General features: G+C 43.5%; 1 protein-coding gene across 1 annotated transcript; it reads right to left on the bottom strand.

Moving 5' to 3' along the window:
* Positions 1-14,789: 14,789 nt before the first annotated feature.
* On the bottom strand, positions 14,790-16,185 carry LOC136430493 (homeobox protein zampogna-like). Its single transcript, XM_066421168.1, has 2 exons — positions 15,604-16,185; positions 14,790-15,328 (listed from the first exon to the last, which is right to left on the bottom strand). Exons 1-2 carry the CDS (start codon positions 15,974-15,976, stop codon positions 14,898-14,900), a joined length of 804 nt encoding a protein of 267 aa, XP_066277265.1. The 5' UTR covers positions 15,977-16,185; the 3' UTR covers positions 14,790-14,897.
* Positions 16,186-17,643: the final 1,458 nt, after the last annotated feature.

Raw genomic sequence — 17,643 nt, 5'->3', positions numbered from 1 at the left:
CGATATTTCATGACATATGGAACACAGCCCCACAAAAGAATGAAAAACGATTTGCCGGCCCTCTTTCTTATAATTACATGGACTATTTTAAGAAATATCACGGAAGTAAAATGAAGAATTTAATGATGATATGCCGTTGTTGTATCGATCGCACACGTCCGATTGTTGTGTATCTGCCCGTGTCATTTTGTGCGAAAGGTTCATGTATACAACCAAATGATTTACAGTCAATTTAAATCAATAATATGAGTCTCGGCTGTTATCTATATCAGGAAATGGCAATTTGTACTCTCATTACCTTTTTCTGCTGTATTGTCTTTTTGCTGTATTTTTTTCCTCAATTTGTGAAACAGCATCAGCTTCATCATAAAGCTTTTTTCATGTTGCAAGTGTTCAAAGGAAAAGCGCTGGTTGTAAGACTAGTTAATACATCCAACAAACCATATAGACGGAAATAACATAGCCCTTTTGAGGCCGTAGGAGTGTCATACACTGTGTCTGGGGCACGGTATTGAAAGGTAGAGCCCATCCCTCTCCTTCCATCGCCTTTTACCTCCCCAAGTGAGGTGCCCATCTTACACCTGTGTGGAGTGAGGAAAGTCGTGTAAAGTGAAGGACACAACGTCTAGCCAGGAATGAAAGGAATCAAACCTGTCAGCTCTCGATCTCGTGTCCGCTAGACTAGACACTCTACCATTCAACGTCACTTTCAGTTAACTCTGACAAAAACGGTCTTGTTGGTGGAAAGTAGATTTGACAAACTTGTATCCAGAACACCGAATTCTACACTACGATATAGATATAGAGATATAAAATCTAATATAGATATAAAGAAAGGATTGATTATTGTGCATTTGAACCCATCGAGTCGAAACGTTCGCACTTTTTTTGTGTACACACATTTTAACACGCCAAAACTTTTACCACAAGTTACAGCTCGTGCGAGATGTATTGTTCTTCGATATGTTCACTCTCTATCGTTACTTTATTGGTCTGGCTCATCCTGGGCCCAGAAGAGACACAACAAAAGCTTTTGTTCTGTGGGTGTTGACAGCAGTTGGCGCTTAAAAGGATGGCAGTGTCACGGTCACTGTTCTTTCTCCACTAACTGTCATCCCGGGCGCGGCCGTGTCCCACTACGGGACTATTTGCGTGCAGGGGCGGTCTGCCGACAAACACTCCCTAATTGAAATATCTATGGAAACCGTTTCAAAGTACTTGAAACTAACGTCCATGTCCGGCAGTTAAAAGTGGTAATGGTCGCGGTTTCTAAAAACCGTCCTCTGGGCCTAATATCCATTTGTACAAGTTTGTAATGGACTTTTAACACGGATATGATATATCCTAACATGCGTCTGGCGCTGTCCTTTCGTGGCAGAAGTTTCTGGAGAATTGATAAACATATTCAAAACGATTTGACAGAAAAAGTTGTTTGTTTTGTTCGAACAGCTTTGTTTTCTTTTTTAAGCTTGCGTAGTAGACAGATGTTTGACGAGCAAAACCCATTAGCCTACCGTAAAATATAGATGGCGCGTCCATGTACGTACGTCAGGCGGCAGGGGGAAATGCGCGCTCGTCGCTAGCGGCATAAGTGCACGGCAAACAACCAAATCAGCCTGTCATACAACCATTAACGTTTCCTGTCTTTTGTGCGAACTGTACACGGGACCAAGTGTATGATTTTGTACACACATGCGCGTATATCAACAAGACACCAACAAGACACGGCGCTAGCTGGTGTTTGCTTACGTCGAAGATATTCCAACGGCAAGACGCTTACTCAATTTTACAGCAGAAAAGTTACAAGTGACGATGAAAATATTGTATTGTATTGTACTGTATTGCTTCGCAATTGTTTTAAGAAAAAGTGTGAAATATCATGGTACAACACGAAAACACAACACCTGTTGGGTATTTTGTTTTTAGTGGGCTAAATTTGTGAGAAGCTCGTATTTGGAACGGGTGTCTAACTGACAAAACAAAGTTTTGCAAAAAACGGCGACGTTCAGCCCTAATATTTTTTCAATTCTCAGGAATAAACTTCTTCTTTGAGACTTGATAACAAAGCTAAGATACCATGCATATTTATGTACTAGTTTGTCCTGATCATTGCAACGTGCAGAGAAAGAAAGTATTACAGAACGAAAAGTATCGCAATGATATGCGAAGTATGATCTACGTACATAACGCAGTATCTCATCTTCAAAATCGTTTGGGGGTTATAGAAAGTATAGTATACATATGAATCTATGCATGTGATACCAAAGTTTTGACATAATGACATTAGGCTCCTAAAATGAGTGACACATCAATTGAAGTATGCACTTGTAGTCAAAACGTTGTGTGCAACTTTTGATTTAAAAATATAGCAGAAAAACCTTTGGTCGCCGTTTGTGTATCTTTACCGATGTCTATAGTATCGCACACATAGACATTGTAATTTAGACCGTTTCATATAATCGTCGTCGGACGTAGCCTCTGGCTGCATGGCCAGCCAGCATGCTCGATTGTCTATTCTATCTTTGCCATGTGTATTCAGCATTTTTCACGTGGACTCTATTTGGCAAAAATACATGACGGATAGAGTGCTATTTCAGTGTTCGGATTGTGCCGCTGTCAAAAGTTATGTGAAACAGAAAAAATACGACTTAGCTGGGGTGTGTCTAGCATTTTTGCGGTTGGCCGTTATTTATGAACAGCAAGTGTTTGTGGTCGCTTCGTCTGCGGACGCCTGGTCCAATGTCACACAGCTGACACCACGCACGGCCGTTGTTTGTAGGGAAGAAGTGTCCAACGTAACGCACAACCACAAATATATTTTCACACTTGTATGCGGTTCTTTTTTATCCCTCGATTTCATATAAAAACGAGGAAAAACTATATTTTTCATCATGTGATTCTAAAGGTTTCTATGACATCCTGTCTTTCGACAATGCGTACAGATCGACATTGTTTGCGCCGGTTAAAACGTCCCATTATGGTTGCAGCGGTATTTTGTGTATCGGCATAGACATAGTCTATCGATATTGTTACTAAAACATTGAAACAAACCGCTGCATTAAATACTTCTAGAAATCACTCTATATATAGGACTAAGCTTTTTAGTCTAATCCCCAAGTATAAAGTTTTGGGGTATTATGATATCTTAATATATTTCAAGTATCGAAAATGAAAACCTTTATATTGCTCACATTGAAACATACGCACAGAAGCATTTAACAAAGTCACAATCAAGACCAAAGGTCTAGAAAACAAAAAAGTACGTTTTCAGTAGTATAGTGTTTGTGTCGCTTAAACGGTCACCCTTAGCTTTCACAGTGACACATCGGTCATTTCGAATGGCGTTCCCAACACAATTGTACAAAATGCCAGCCTGCGGCCTTCAGACAACTAACTGATAATAACAGTGAGAGTGGTCAAAGATTCTGTTTGTTGTACTTTGCCTAAGTGCTTTGTGTTTATGTACCTCTTGGTCAAAATCGTCTTGTCTTACATTGTCTGCTTTGTATATGTGTGTATACAGGACGGTACTGGCAAGCAGTGCGCAGCCATCGAGAAGGCCACCCAGTCTTAAAGACAACCGAAAAATAAACATACATATATGTAGATAAATAAAAACAAAATACAATTTAAGTGCATCGCATACACGCACTAGTTCTAATACGTGAAACCTAACGAACAAGCGCACAGGGTTTTTGACAGATATCACGTCTGACACAAAATCATACTTTCGTTGAAAACGAACGAAGCGTCTTCAACAAATAAAGAACTGAACGAAAACTACGTAAAACGTTGAACCAGGTCAAATTAAAGTACAATGTACAACGCAATATTTCACCCGAAACCGCATCAAGAGATTATGCTTAAGCTAAAGTTGTTGCATTTTCACATCTGAAAGTTTGCTATCCAAGATAAGCAAATAACGACATTGTCTTAGCGAAGTAATGGTTCTTAAAGTTGATTCACGAAAAAAGATTGTATAAACTAAAGACATAATAAGCATTGTTCGAGGACCACATATCAATCAGTATTGTCGAAGGTTCGGATGGTTTCACAATCCAGACACTAGACACAGTCTGGCACTGAGACTGAACTACAGGTGCAAGTAATCAAAACCCTGTGTGTTCTATGGATATTTGTGTCATTGCTTATTATCTTTACATTTCAGTCATTACATTCACAATTTACCCTTATCATTAGTAATACAGTTTTGTAATTTACACATATAGCATTAGTGTGATAGAACTAGCTTTGTCGTAAGCAATCTTCTGTTTTTGCGTTTCCGGCCTTTTTGCTCTCACATGATATAGCCTTTCAAATATACCTAAATGAAATGTGATGGAAAAAAATCGCTCCCTCCTGTTTGAGTGTTTGCTTCGGAAAGAAAAGATTTTCCAAAGTAACGAAATTGGCAAAAGCACATTCGTACTTCATTGTTGTCATAGTATTGGCATGCATTAATCTATACCTTCATCATGCTTTGAGTTTATTTCCAACATCGCAATCGTTTGTAATGAAGTCTATCATATCACTCAGAGAAACTAACTGTCGGTGAATAAAGTCTGATGGACTCATTTGAACATGCAGTCTCCGTCATAAATAGTTGTTGTTGTTCACCTTGTAGTGCCTATAGTGGCACATTGGGCAGCAAGTTTCCTTGCTGTTTCAGTAGCAGGGTATATTTCTATAGGAAGGGGTTTCTAGCCTTTCCCTTTTAACGTGCTCGAGCCGGGCTCCTCCTTGAGCATGGGACCTCCATTTTACGTCCCTTCGGAAAGACGGGTGCAGCCCCAACCGAGATGTCCTGTCCCAGGATTTGATCTGGGGTCTCCCAGTTATCAAACAATTTGAACCATGAGCTCAGCTGTGAGGCCGCTGCTAGTTGAGCTACATTGATATTCCTATCATAAATATGACTTAACTTTATATAATACTTGACGTACAAAACACAAGACCACGATGACGAAACCACAGAACGCACCGCAGTTTTCGCGGACCCATCTGTACGGTATACCCTTGGGAATATTCCGGACGCTCTATTCTTAAGATAGCAATGTTCTCTCTTATCCACCACTTTGAAAATTTATTTGCTTTGACAGAAATACAAATGCCGTCATTTTTATCTTTTAAATCCTCTTCCGCCCCCCTCCCTCATTGAACTTTGGAAACCGTAGTCTTTGGTGATGACGCGTAGACAACCACGTACTTTGTTTCTGACGCCGAATTTTTCATGCATATGTACATGTGTGGACTCTTTGTGATCTTCTCACAGATGAAAATATCATTATAACATCAATACCTGGAAGAGAACGTAGACTGTGAATAAGAAATCTTAGAGGACATAAGATGTAAGGTTGGTACAAGTCCGTACTGAAATGTGTTTTTCCTGTCACTCGGGAAGCCACTATATTCATTGACCGACCCTGGAAGACCTCCCAGCAAAAGGAAGACGGTGCAGATTGTTGAAAACTCTCTTATCACCCAAAAGACTTTTCCAGATGTCGTCCACCAGAGACTTGCAGGCGCCAGCGGCTTCTTTGAAGTCTTTTTATCAGTTTTTGCATCCCATGCTCCCATCCCGTTAGGAAGCAGCTCTGCGCTTGCGCCGTGTATCCTCCCCTGACCTTCCTCGCCGCCTTTGACCGTTTTGATGTTTTGGTTTCTGTCCTCTGGCGGCCGCAACTGCAAGCAATTTGCTCAAGTGACCCTGTCGCTTTTCGGTACACTTTGTACTTATCTGAAAAGAGTTCAGAGAGAAGACCTTGTTGTAGTGCGCACATGTGCACCCCTCCCTCCCCTAAGTGAGGAAGTCCCAGGGAACGAGCCTAATGGTTACCGTTGGCCGGCCTCACTCGTTCCCCAGGCACAAGTTAGGGTGTTGTAGTTGAGCTCTAACGACCAGGCTGTTGCTGTGCGGCCTCTTCTTAATTGTGCGATCGGATTGCTCTTTACAGATGTTCCTTCAAGGAGAGAGGGCAACAAACGAAGAGGCTTCGGCCGGAATGAAAGACGAGTCGTGTAAACACACCTTCGCTCAGACAAGCCTTAGGACACGTTTGGACAGAACGAGAGGCTGAGAAAGTCGTTAGCAGGGACCATCTTTTGATCCGGACGGCTGACATTGGATAAATACTCATGCGTTCATCATAAACACACACTTACCTCTAATTTCACAATATTTATCGCACGGAAATCACTTGGTGATGGGAACGACGCCGAAGCTCCTTCCCAGGGTTCCGTTGAAGTTCCCATCTTCTTCTTCAGTTCAACATCTCAAGCGCGCTACTTGTCTTACATTGATGGTATTAATGTATTTCTTAATTAGATTGGTATGGTGGCTTACTCTTATTTTGCATTTCTATACCTTATGAACTATAAGTACGTGTGTTCAGTGCGGATAAAGACAGCCTGTTTGAGGAAGTATATTTGGAAGCCCGCGCCACGTGTCGTCTATACAGACCAGAAAGGCTCGGGACCACACCGGAAGACAAGTGCCCTGATGAAGAGTTAAGACAAATAATTGAGCTTGGACAAATAACAGAGGACGACACTATCTCATTCTGTATCCTTGCTCTGTGAGGATGGACCATTGACGAACATGGTGCGTTGAAACATGAGATGACTGAAACGAAAGACCAAGTTACGTCCCTACGGCTTAAGCCGCGGAAAATGACGGCATATTAATATCGTCTCCCGGGTGGTCTGTTTATGCAATTGGCATGAAACCAAACATATAGAACATGACGGGAGGGCAGGGCCGTGAAATTTTTTAGGGAAGAGCAAAAATTCCATAGAGCTCGGCAAGCTATGTCCGCTTCACAGGTGCTTGTAGTAGAGTCGCAAGTTTGGAGGAACGAAGATATGATTTCTGTCATCTTGAGATCGCATTGTGAGAAGTACCATTGATATATATATGTCAAGAGTGTGGTCTTAGAAAAATATCCAAGACAACTGATTTGCTTGAGAATAAATATACTTCAAGTTGGCGATACTCTGATCATGTCTTGGCTTGTGGTCTTGTCTTCACATGGAAAAGATTACAAGTACGAAAAGATGGGATGGACATAAGAAGAAGGCGGACTTGCGGAAGGAACCTAGACTTAAAGGAATGAACTCTTGCTTTTTCAGGAGCTAAGGGGAAAGTGTTTATGTTCGAACAGGGAGGCATGCGTTCAAGATCTGAGGAAGCAAAATAACCGAGCGGGAATATACATTCCTCAAATGAGGCCTGAAGCGTGTATAGATAGTGATGTCGTATGGTAGATCCGGTGTCTGTTAAAATACAGCCACTTGAAATAACATGTCCGTGATGTTTCGTCCATCTGCGATGTAAACTGGGGGTGTACATGGTGCAGCTCCCAGGCCTGGACGCCCGCCACCCGAAGCAGATGTGTTTCGGCTCTTTACGGAGGGTCTCGCTCGGTGTCATTCGGGGGCTGCTATTATGAGCGGGTCGCGAAAAATCGGCAGGAATAACACGTCCTGCCAACACACCAGCCGCCCTGTCGACTGGCCGCGCGGGGAGCCCGCAAGAGGCACTGGGCTCACATTTGTGGGTGGTACGCGGCTTGGGTAACACTTAACTACATCTCCATCTGTGCTTCCACACAAGATGTCGGCAGCCGACGCCGCACACATTTTTTTCCTTCCCGCCTATTTCGCGAGGTCGTGAAATACTTGGAACGATCATTTTTAAGGTGTGAAGGGCAAGTTTTTTGGTCGCGGGTTCGAATCTCTTGCGAGGAGTGACACTGTTGGTTATTACCCGAGGAATGTAAGGGATCCTACTGGGTATGGGAGGGACTACTCAATCGAGGATGTAATTACTAAATCGACTTAATTAACAACATACAGAGAAAGAGGCGTGGCTGGGCTTAAGTGGTTGGAATGTACAACACGACCAACCGCAGTTGCTACCTGTAATACAACCACATACGATATTAAAAAAAGGAACGATACTCTCCTTATAAATACAGGGAATTTTTGACAAATTGGGCCAGGATTCTAGTACATACACAGATCGTGCTCTCCTGATGTCACACATCGATATATTTTGCTATCTTGCTATAATAAACCGCGCGCTTGACATACGGGTAAAAATAACAGAGTCCGGGAAACGGGATACGTGTAGTGTAGGGGACTACTGCCCATTACCGAGCAGGTGTCCGGGTCTGGCGCGGGGTGCCCGGCGGGGTTTGGGGGGAGGGGGGCCGAGGCAACGACTCCCGTACTACCCAGGCGAAATCCCTAATTGCGACAAGATGTCCCCACATCAGGCGGGGTTTATAGCAGGCACTTAGGCACAGATTAGGCACAGATCAGGCACATTATCCTCTGCGGAAATGGTAGACACGAAGAGATTATCTCGCACACGATTTACGATTGTCGCAACCTAGCCGTACATGAAGATAATCACGGAATAGGAAGATGACATTTTATTGCGTCTGAAAAAGTAAAAGAAACAGATAAAAGCAGCGTTCTTGCTTTAAAAAAAATCTTAGTTTGCTTTGGATAGTTTGTCAAAAAGTAGACTGAGAACTGCCAAGGATTGATAAAGCAAATTCAGAGAGTAGCCACCTTCCTATTGTTTATGAACTCAAAATAGACACTTGAATAATTTTCTTTCCTTATGTCAGTCCCATCTTTCAACTCTCTCCACTCCGCCTTTTTTCTGTATCATTCTATTTGTCTTCTATTTGTCTCTCTGCCGTGATAATTTCTGTACGGCCTATGGCGTACAACGCCCCAGGCGTTAGCTAATGACTTACAAATTGCCCCGTAATTGTTGTACATCCTTCATGTCGAACAAAAGGCCGGTTGACGCAGCCAACAAGCTCGCACGAACCACTCCGGCCGATAACATCACGTCCATTTGGTTTTTGTCCACAAGTGAATTAAGATCAGCATAATATTTGCAAAAGACCTGCTTTAAAAGCTGTGTCTAAATAAACCTACCTCTGTCAGCCGACATTCCAAAGGTTAGAAATGAGTGGGAGAGAACGCGAGACGATTGGACCAAGGGTTGTCGGTACATATAACCACTTAGTCCCAATGTTTTCCACCGCCACTCCAATGGCCTTTCTGCTCAAACAAACTTTCCTAACACAAATTCGGGATTCTGTTACATGTCCGGTTTTCTTGCAGGACCCTTCAGTAAATGGCACGGGATGTAGTACAAAACAAACGCTCACAAAAACGTTGTTTCTGAAAAGCCGCTTGTCTGAAAAAACCTTGTCACCTTAACTTAAGAAGTCTTATAACACTCTAAGAAACCGGAGGAAACGAAGTAACGAATACTCTTTCTCTCCCAGGCGGAATACATGTGTCTAAAATGCTCTAGCAGGCCGCTTAAGTGCCCTCTCCGTCTGGGAAGGGCATGTTCTAAGTCAAAATACTACTTAAGGCGAGTTCGTGTTCGAGCTTTGAAGTCTTACACACAAGCCAGTCGGGGTAAGCTGGGGTTCAAAGTCACGGGGAGCCCGGCTGTACTAGCAGGCGGTACGGCCCGTCACCCGGCTGTACAGTCTCCTCTGTTGTGTCGCGTGCTATAGACTTGTTATTTACTCTACACATCGAGGAAGCTTGTTGTAGGTATTATAAACTCTACACACCTATATGTAGAACATATTAAGGACACTTTCTGTACACATACACACACATACAACATCTCGATATGTTACTTCCTTAAGATAGAAGAATATTTTTACTTATGATCAACATTCTTTGTTATATGTAAGATATGGTTTGTATGAAATGAAGAACTAAAATTGCTCTCCTTATGTTCAATATTATGCTGGATTTATGCATTGAAACAAAAGGGAAATATTGTGTTCGTTTTGACAGACAATTTGACAAATAAAGATAACTGTCCAAAGTGTTCAAAGACTCGTTCTCATAACATTTTAGACTCATCCCAGAAGCTTCACAATGGATTGAATATTTTGTGAATCAATTGCAAAATATCATAACAAATAGCAGGACGTCAAGCGATCAGCAGATTGAGCCTTATTTAGAAATCGGTCATATATGTATACATATTAGCCGTATAGAAATGGCACGAGTTAAGCCTCTAATATGCTTGGATATTATAAGATTTTTCTTATTAACACTATCAAGATCTCCAGCAGGTCTTAAACATAAGCATTCTTGACTGACATTGTTGTAGCTCTTCATAAGTGTGCTGTAAACATAACACGTTTTGCCTAAGTACTACGAGCTAACACGAGACAAAGGAAAATATCAGAGAAAGCATTTTGTAATGTATATTTCATAGCACTCTTTAAGTTTACTCAAAACATTTTCAACCCGCTTGCAGTAGCTGACTCTAACCTAGATTTTACAAAATACAGACACATACCATTTGTATATTTCTGCAATTCAGTTGATGCACAAAAAGACTCGACTTCATTAAGAAAAAAGGCGTACTTTCTGTTTGCAACACAAGTGCGAGTTACAATGTTGCAATCAGCTCCAAGTAAGTAAAATGTTGAATTTTTTCACGTTTTCTTTCTGTCACAGAAAAGTCTGGCGATACATGAAAAATAAGAGAAAACAGAGGTCAAATTATCCCGATAGACGGCATTCGGTATCATTTCTTCGAATGAGCGAATACCAATATACAGTGAGAAAGGTACACATGTAAGTCTGTCTGCACAACTTATATGGCCTTCCTCCAACATTCCATATAAGAACAGAGTGTTATCCTGTACCTGTTATGATCCTTCATCCGTAGATTTATGTCCAAAGTTTCTGCCTTTTGACAGGAGCTATATATATACACATATATACATACACATTTGGCGCAGCGGGTAGTTGATTCAGGTGGCCGGGTTCAGACATAAGCGGACATATGCACTATGAACAGAACCACATGTCTTACTTATCACGTACGTTACAACAAAGAATCAACACGAAAACAAGTAGTTCAGTTTTCACTGTTTGGAAATGGCTGTTTTCCTAGCTGTCTAATCATGAATAGCAAAACTATCAATGAAGAGTATGTCTGTCAGAAGAAAGGGTTATTTCGCAAGCTTACCTACACATTCTTTTGAGATTTGCTATAAGGGTAAACATCTTTAAGTGTTTGACCACAACAGTAAACATAAAGTGTTTGCGGACAAGGATACGTGTCGATGTTCTTCGACTCTTTCTGACTAAGAAACTCTATATCTTCATCTTTGAGAGACACGGTACAAAACACTGCGGCCAAGTTACGACCTGTCGTGGTTAGAGTTAATGTTCAGGGAGTTGGGGCCTGGGGGTCATTTTGTGATCGTATTTTCGGCTTAAAAAGTCATTGAATGTTTCTTGGCGTTCGGGTAAGACTTGATAAATCGGATCCGGTGAGCCACAGGGAAATGTCATTGTCCGATTATTGAGGAAAAAAGGGTAATCCAAATGGAGTTTAAAGTCGCCGTCATGGCATGCTGAACCCGCCGTAATCTAGGACTTAGCCCGGGGCATCGCGAAATCTTCTTGTCCCCCCTCCCCAACGTTTAATGAAAACATTCTCCTGACAAGGGAATATCGGTGGCATTTACCGGCCTGACAGATAAGAAAACATTGGAGCAATATTTTTTCTTTCAAATCGAAAGAAACTGGCATGTAGTGACCCTCCAATTGACTCTGCTGACGTTTCCAAGATGGCGATGCCACCATGGACGGGCCCGTGCTAGACTTATAAACATTTCCCTCGATTCTTATCTCTTCAATCTTAGATCCCACAACACGGTAAACAGATGCTTAAAGGCTGAGGAAAGACAAACGATCTTGTGATTTACCGTTTGAGGGACGTGTGCCGAGGCAGGCAGACGATATCTTTTTACAAATGAGAGATTTGACACATGCCTCCTTTTTTTCCAACATGGCGCTGCGATTTTAGCGTGTAATCGTACTGGGATTTGTCTTGGGATTTGAGGGCGCCTTGGTTAGCTGTTGGGACCTGTCACGGCCACACTGTGGGGACCAGCGGAGGCAATGAGCCGTAGAATTGTCGAGGGTCCCCAGTCAAGACTCCCCACGACCAGAAAACAGGGGAAGGAACGCACTGGTAGATGACTGAAAACGTTCTCAGAATTTTTGCGGTTCCACGCCATCGGGTCCACAACCTAGGTGGGCTGGAGGAGTTAGCTGTGGAACAGTACGACCCGGAAATATTACCCATATTTGCTAATCTCGACTTAACCTTCCTTTCAGAGACTTCTTCATCCATACGAAGAGGGTCTTATGGCCCGAAGTGGCAGAAATATTTGGTAATTTCCCGTAGAGATTTCAGTAGTAGTAGTGTCTACATCTATGCAAGTATTTACTGAAATAGAGAAAGTCCCAACTAACATCTAACTAAAGAAAGACGAAAAATGATTGCAAAATCTCTTCCCTTTTCCTGGTGCCCGAAGCCATTTCTTACTGAAATAACACATTTACAACACACCTGTCCATAGAATGGATTTTTGTTTTAGTACAAACGCATTTTAAATCGCGAACGTTCTGTTAAACACTTGTGTCCTGGCTTGATCTGCACGGATAGAACCTTTCCATTTACCACAACATACTGGATATTTTCCCAAACTGCATTTGAATGTAGAGGAAAAGCTACCTTCTTAATCAAATCCCACTGAAAATTTTCATTTATCTAAGAACGAATAATGGATTGAACTCAAAGTTTATCAACAAATAATGGATAGGGCTATTATAGGAGACATAACCATCTCACTAATATACTCAAAAAAAGCAATGTTGAGGTTATTTTTCATAAACACTGGCATCTGTCATTTTTTTCTGTAAAGTCTGGCGTCTTTCTGTGTGGAGTTTATGCATGATAAAGTCCCGGTGTTTATTATACAGAATGGCCAAACGTAAAAATATGAGATGTCAGACCATATTTCGGACTTACGTTACAGGGAAAACATATTAGCCTTTAATACCCATGCCATGTGGTAGAATAATTTCTGTAAGATATTGGGTTTGGACTTAGGAACAGTTTCTCTTTGCTATTTTGTGTCTGTCTTGCAGAAATGTTACGGATGGTTTTTGGTGATTTTAGCGGGAGCGTTCGACGTCTGGCTCCCGACAAAGCAAACAACCTGTCCTCGATACATGACGTTGAGACGTTCCTTACTGCGAAAAATAAGCTAACTGTCGGCTGAGGTGTGAACAATACTGTTTGTGAAGTTAATCCTCCCTTTCACAATACGTAAGTGGTACCCCCTCCCATCGCACCACAAAGACAGGACATGCCCTTTACTTGTCGGACTGCCCCGCTCGGAGCGACACTACAGGTGGGGGCAGTACTCTTCAATTTTCTCTCATCTAAACACAAAAGGGGCGACAATTGTTCGACAGGTGACCTTCTGTAAGTCGTACTTTAGGCCAGGCGATCGGAGGGTGTTTCTGCCTGTGTACGTATACTTGTGAATGGCGACCCTATTTTTCTGCACCCTTTGTTTCAGGGTGCTTGATGCCACCTGCTTGGAGGCTTCATTTTCCTGTGATTGTGCTGTGAGATGCGGTCAGCACCGGACGCGGATGGCTGGCTATTGAGTCCAGACAAGCGACTTGACAAGATGACACTGAAGTGGGGAAAAGGGACAACCTGACGAGCCGCCTGACAAGTTATAGGTCAACTAATAGCCGGAATAATTCTGTTAATGTGGCCAGCTCATCTGGGCCCGATTCTAGTCCACCCAAACGCCGCAGACTAACTCTCCCTCGCTCGCCCACCTGAATCACGGCTTGAAACACCCGCACACAAAGCCTAATCAAAACTCAAAACACCGCCAATACATTTTACACCGCTGTCAACAAACAACGAAGCGGATGCCTAAAGAAAAGAGAGGAACGAAATACGAAAGGCTGGAGTTTATACTTTGTTCGGTAACGGATGACAGAACCCCATCCTAGTGGAAGAACTGCCTATCGTTTCGCGCTGGACTCTCTCACAAAATAAACACTTCCCCTTAGATCTCGACTAAGCGGCTAACAACGATTATAGTCAAAACTCAAGAAAACGGAAGGGTAAAAAAACAGGACATCATTTGCAAAGTTTTTAGACAAAAATAATGGCGTCAGCTAACATTTGAAAATGTGTCTGATGTTTAGAGTTAATACAGTAGACATTCTATGTAAAGCAGTCAATTACAAATAAAGAGACATACGAATTGGATTTACTAGAAAGTCAAGATATCTTTAATCTTCGTTTTCATCTGTAATATTCTGATACAGGGAGAGGACATGCGGGATTATGTTTTAGGAGAGATAAGCCGATCTGTTAATGCGAGTAAATGAGCCCCGTGGCGACCGCTCTCCTAACAGCTTCCGTACATCATTATCTCGTTTCGCCCTGCTATGACAGGCGTGGAATTAGGAGTCCAAATCTCCTACAAATCACTCTATAAACACTGTACATGTCTCAGTAAGCCTTCCGATACTGATCTACAGTATCGGCTAAGTCTAGAGGAAATAGCCGGACATCTCAGAGCAGTGTGTCTGTCCCCACACACTGTCCAATCGCTTACACATCTATCTTTTGTGTGCGAACCGACAGAAATGTTGTCCGAAACAATATTGGCGGTAACGTGGCATAAGAGCGATTTCTGGTGTTAAAGCAAGCAAATTAAGGGCCATCATAGAAACCTCGCCATGTCAACAAGCCCTGCTTTTATTTGCCTGCACTTAGGTAGACCTAATAAAGGCACATGTCTACTTTCTCACCGGGTTACAACAACATATAGCGACCGAAGATGCACACTCACGCTGGCCCAGCCCCTGGTGCACCGGTCCGCACGGCCTCGATCGGCGATGTCTCACAACTCCACCCTCCACAAATTATTGTCCAAAAAATGCACATCATATAAATACGACAAGATTCAAGAGTCCTATCATGGTTTGCTTTCTGTCCATCACGTCATTCCATGGGCGAAAACGTTGAAGGGTTGTGTACATGTGTGGGGGAGGGCATAGTATGGATGATAGTAGTACACAGGGCTGGTCATAGTGGGTAACATTGACGGTCTAACAAGGTCCTCTGGGCTATATTGTCTCTGGTTGTCCTTCACGAGGACTTTGACGGCAACTTTCTTAGCAGTCGGTGGCGTTAGCAGTTCCTGAGCCATCTGACGGCGTTTGGTTTTGTACCTTCTGTTCTGAAACCAGATTTTTACCTGGGTCTCCGTGAGCTTGAGCGCCGCGGCTAGGTCGGCCCGCTCCGGCCCAGAGAGGTAACGTTGGTGGCTGAACCGTCGCTCCAGCTCGAACACTTGGGCGTGAGAAAAGGCGGCTCGGGAGCGCTTCTTCCTGGGTTTATTCTGTTGCTGCGACTTATCAGACTCGTCTGGAAGACAAACAGAAGACAAGGTAGTGAGCTCTCAGTCGACATTGAAGATAAATATAACCAAGCTAGTAAGTAAAGACGGAAGCATGGCTCGTGTAGTGATATGTTAGACTGATAAGTGATAAGCAACACCTCCCACACAATTTGAATCCCGCCATGAGTGAAATTATGGGTATGGCGACGGCCGACTTGTCAGAACGTCTCAAGAGTGAGCCTACTTGAGACAAAACACGACATGTGCACGTACTGTTACCGCAGAACGGTAAACCACCTACCAGTTTTAACGTCCTCGTGAGAATCCTCGGCTCCGCTGTCCTTTTCGGGCTCGGGGTCAGTCGGTACCGTTTCCGTACTAGTCGCTCGTCCCGGCGGGGAAGGGTGCATGTTCACGCCGACCCTTGTCTTCTCCTGCAGCGGTGACAGTCGCTGCACGCTAACCAGCTCGACCTCGGCTGTAGTAGTGTTCGTGACGGGTTCGGGGGAACCAGCGGCAGACTGGTTCGCCGTTCTCGGGGACAGGGCCGAGCTATCCCCGATGTCCAGTTGTTCCCCTACGGTGGCGGGAACCTTCTCGTCTCGCCCGGGAGCACGCCGAGTCAGGATGTCATTGATAGAAAACGGAGTTAAGGAGCTAGTCTGGGCGTCCATCCTCTGCTGCTGTTTGTGAGGCTACACACAGGTCTCCTGTTGTATCCTCGGCCTGTCACACAAACAGAGTACCAGCACCATGCACAATTGTTGTATATACCACGTTGGCCTGTTTGGATCTCGGAGGGCCTCCGTAGGACGGCCGAGATTCAACAATATGTATTATTCATCTGTAATAATGAAGTACAAATGACGTTTGATGGAAGATTGACAGCAGCATAAGGGCCCTCGATCGATGCTGGGTGGAGATAAAAACATCCCTGCTTGAGCGAGCCTCGCGATTGGTGGGCCTTGCTATTACACCGAATTGTTGGCGTTTTTAAACGTTTTAACAGCATGTTAAAGTGGCTCGGCCCCACTCAATTACCCACCACGCAATGCTGGCCCTCGCCGCAGGCCGGAAGAAGCTCACCGTGCGAAGAAAGCCTGCCAAGTGCCCTCAATTTGTAACGTAATTGGGAGGATTTCCACGGACTTTCAGAACATGCCCCCCTCCCACTAATTTTCAACTTCCAGCTTTGATATTAAATTCCAATTGTCGCCTTTGTAATGTCTTCTTTTGGAGGTCACTGGTACCGGTAAACTTTTTATATCGCAACGGGAGCACCACGCAATGTGTCTATAATCTACTACCGGACTATTGTCGTATATTTACCAATTGTTTCTAGCGTTGTTAAGTCATTATTGGGTTGTCACCCTCCCATTGAATTAGGGTTGTTTCTTAGCACCTTGTAGCCGGCTTTGTCAAATATTGGTCAGTGCTAAGCCAGCCCTCGTGTCACCATGGGTAATTGAAGTAATTTCTTTAAAAGCCACAACAAAAAGGGAGTGAGTTTGAGGGAGGGGGCGGGCTGGGTGGTCCAAGCCAAATTTTTTTGTGGTCTCAGTCAAAGATGGATGAGTCGCTTCCCTCGGTTGGAGAAGATGCTATCTTTTCTAGCCAATCAGAACGCAGGAAACACACGTGCTTTAATTGGAGAGATGTCCCTCGATATAACCTGGCCCGCCCATTGGCTAATAGATTGTCAACTGTCAATCACCGGCTGATTTACGTTTCGCCATAATCCAGGCCCTAAGTAGCTCATGGATGTATCAACAAACATCGCGGCGTATTTTGCCACCAACGTTTGCCTTTTTTTTTTATCACTACTTTTCCCCCGTCCCTACCTAGTCCAAGCTATTAGCGGAGTCTACAGTTTCCAGTGGATGACCACCGGTCAGTTTTTTTTTCACCGCCACGCCACAACGGGCTCGCCACACAATGCTATCTCCCGTGGAAATCTAGGCGCAGTGGTGCCCGTTAGTCTACCAGTCCTCCCGATTGTTGATAGAAACGAACGGAGAGAAAACCGGACTATTATTGTTACGGAGACGCCCTTAGTGCTGTATGTAGAAAGCAACGCTAAGTACCCTAAGAGGCATTCCAGTTTTTGCACGGCTTTTTGCTCTCCCTATGCGGGGGATAATTCCTTCCTCTAGTTGCTACATTTGAACAAAAGATCACATCATTTGTCTACCTGAGCTAGCAGGTGACCACGCCTTCTTATCGCCCGCTATACTCAAAAGCACAACAGCGTTATTTTTCGTCAACTTCCTAACAAAAACACGTATCTAGGTCAAAAATTCCCTTCAAAAGGGAGCCGCATTCATCTGCATTTTTCGCTCTC

Source organism: Branchiostoma lanceolatum, chromosome 3 (assembly GCF_035083965.1).
Source record: "Branchiostoma lanceolatum isolate klBraLanc5 chromosome 3, klBraLanc5.hap2, whole genome shotgun sequence".
Lineage (NCBI taxonomy): Eukaryota > Metazoa > Chordata > Leptocardii > Amphioxiformes > Branchiostomatidae > Branchiostoma > Branchiostoma lanceolatum.
The sequence above is the reverse complement of the archived record's forward strand: the minus strand, read 5'-3'. Positions and strand labels throughout refer to the sequence as shown.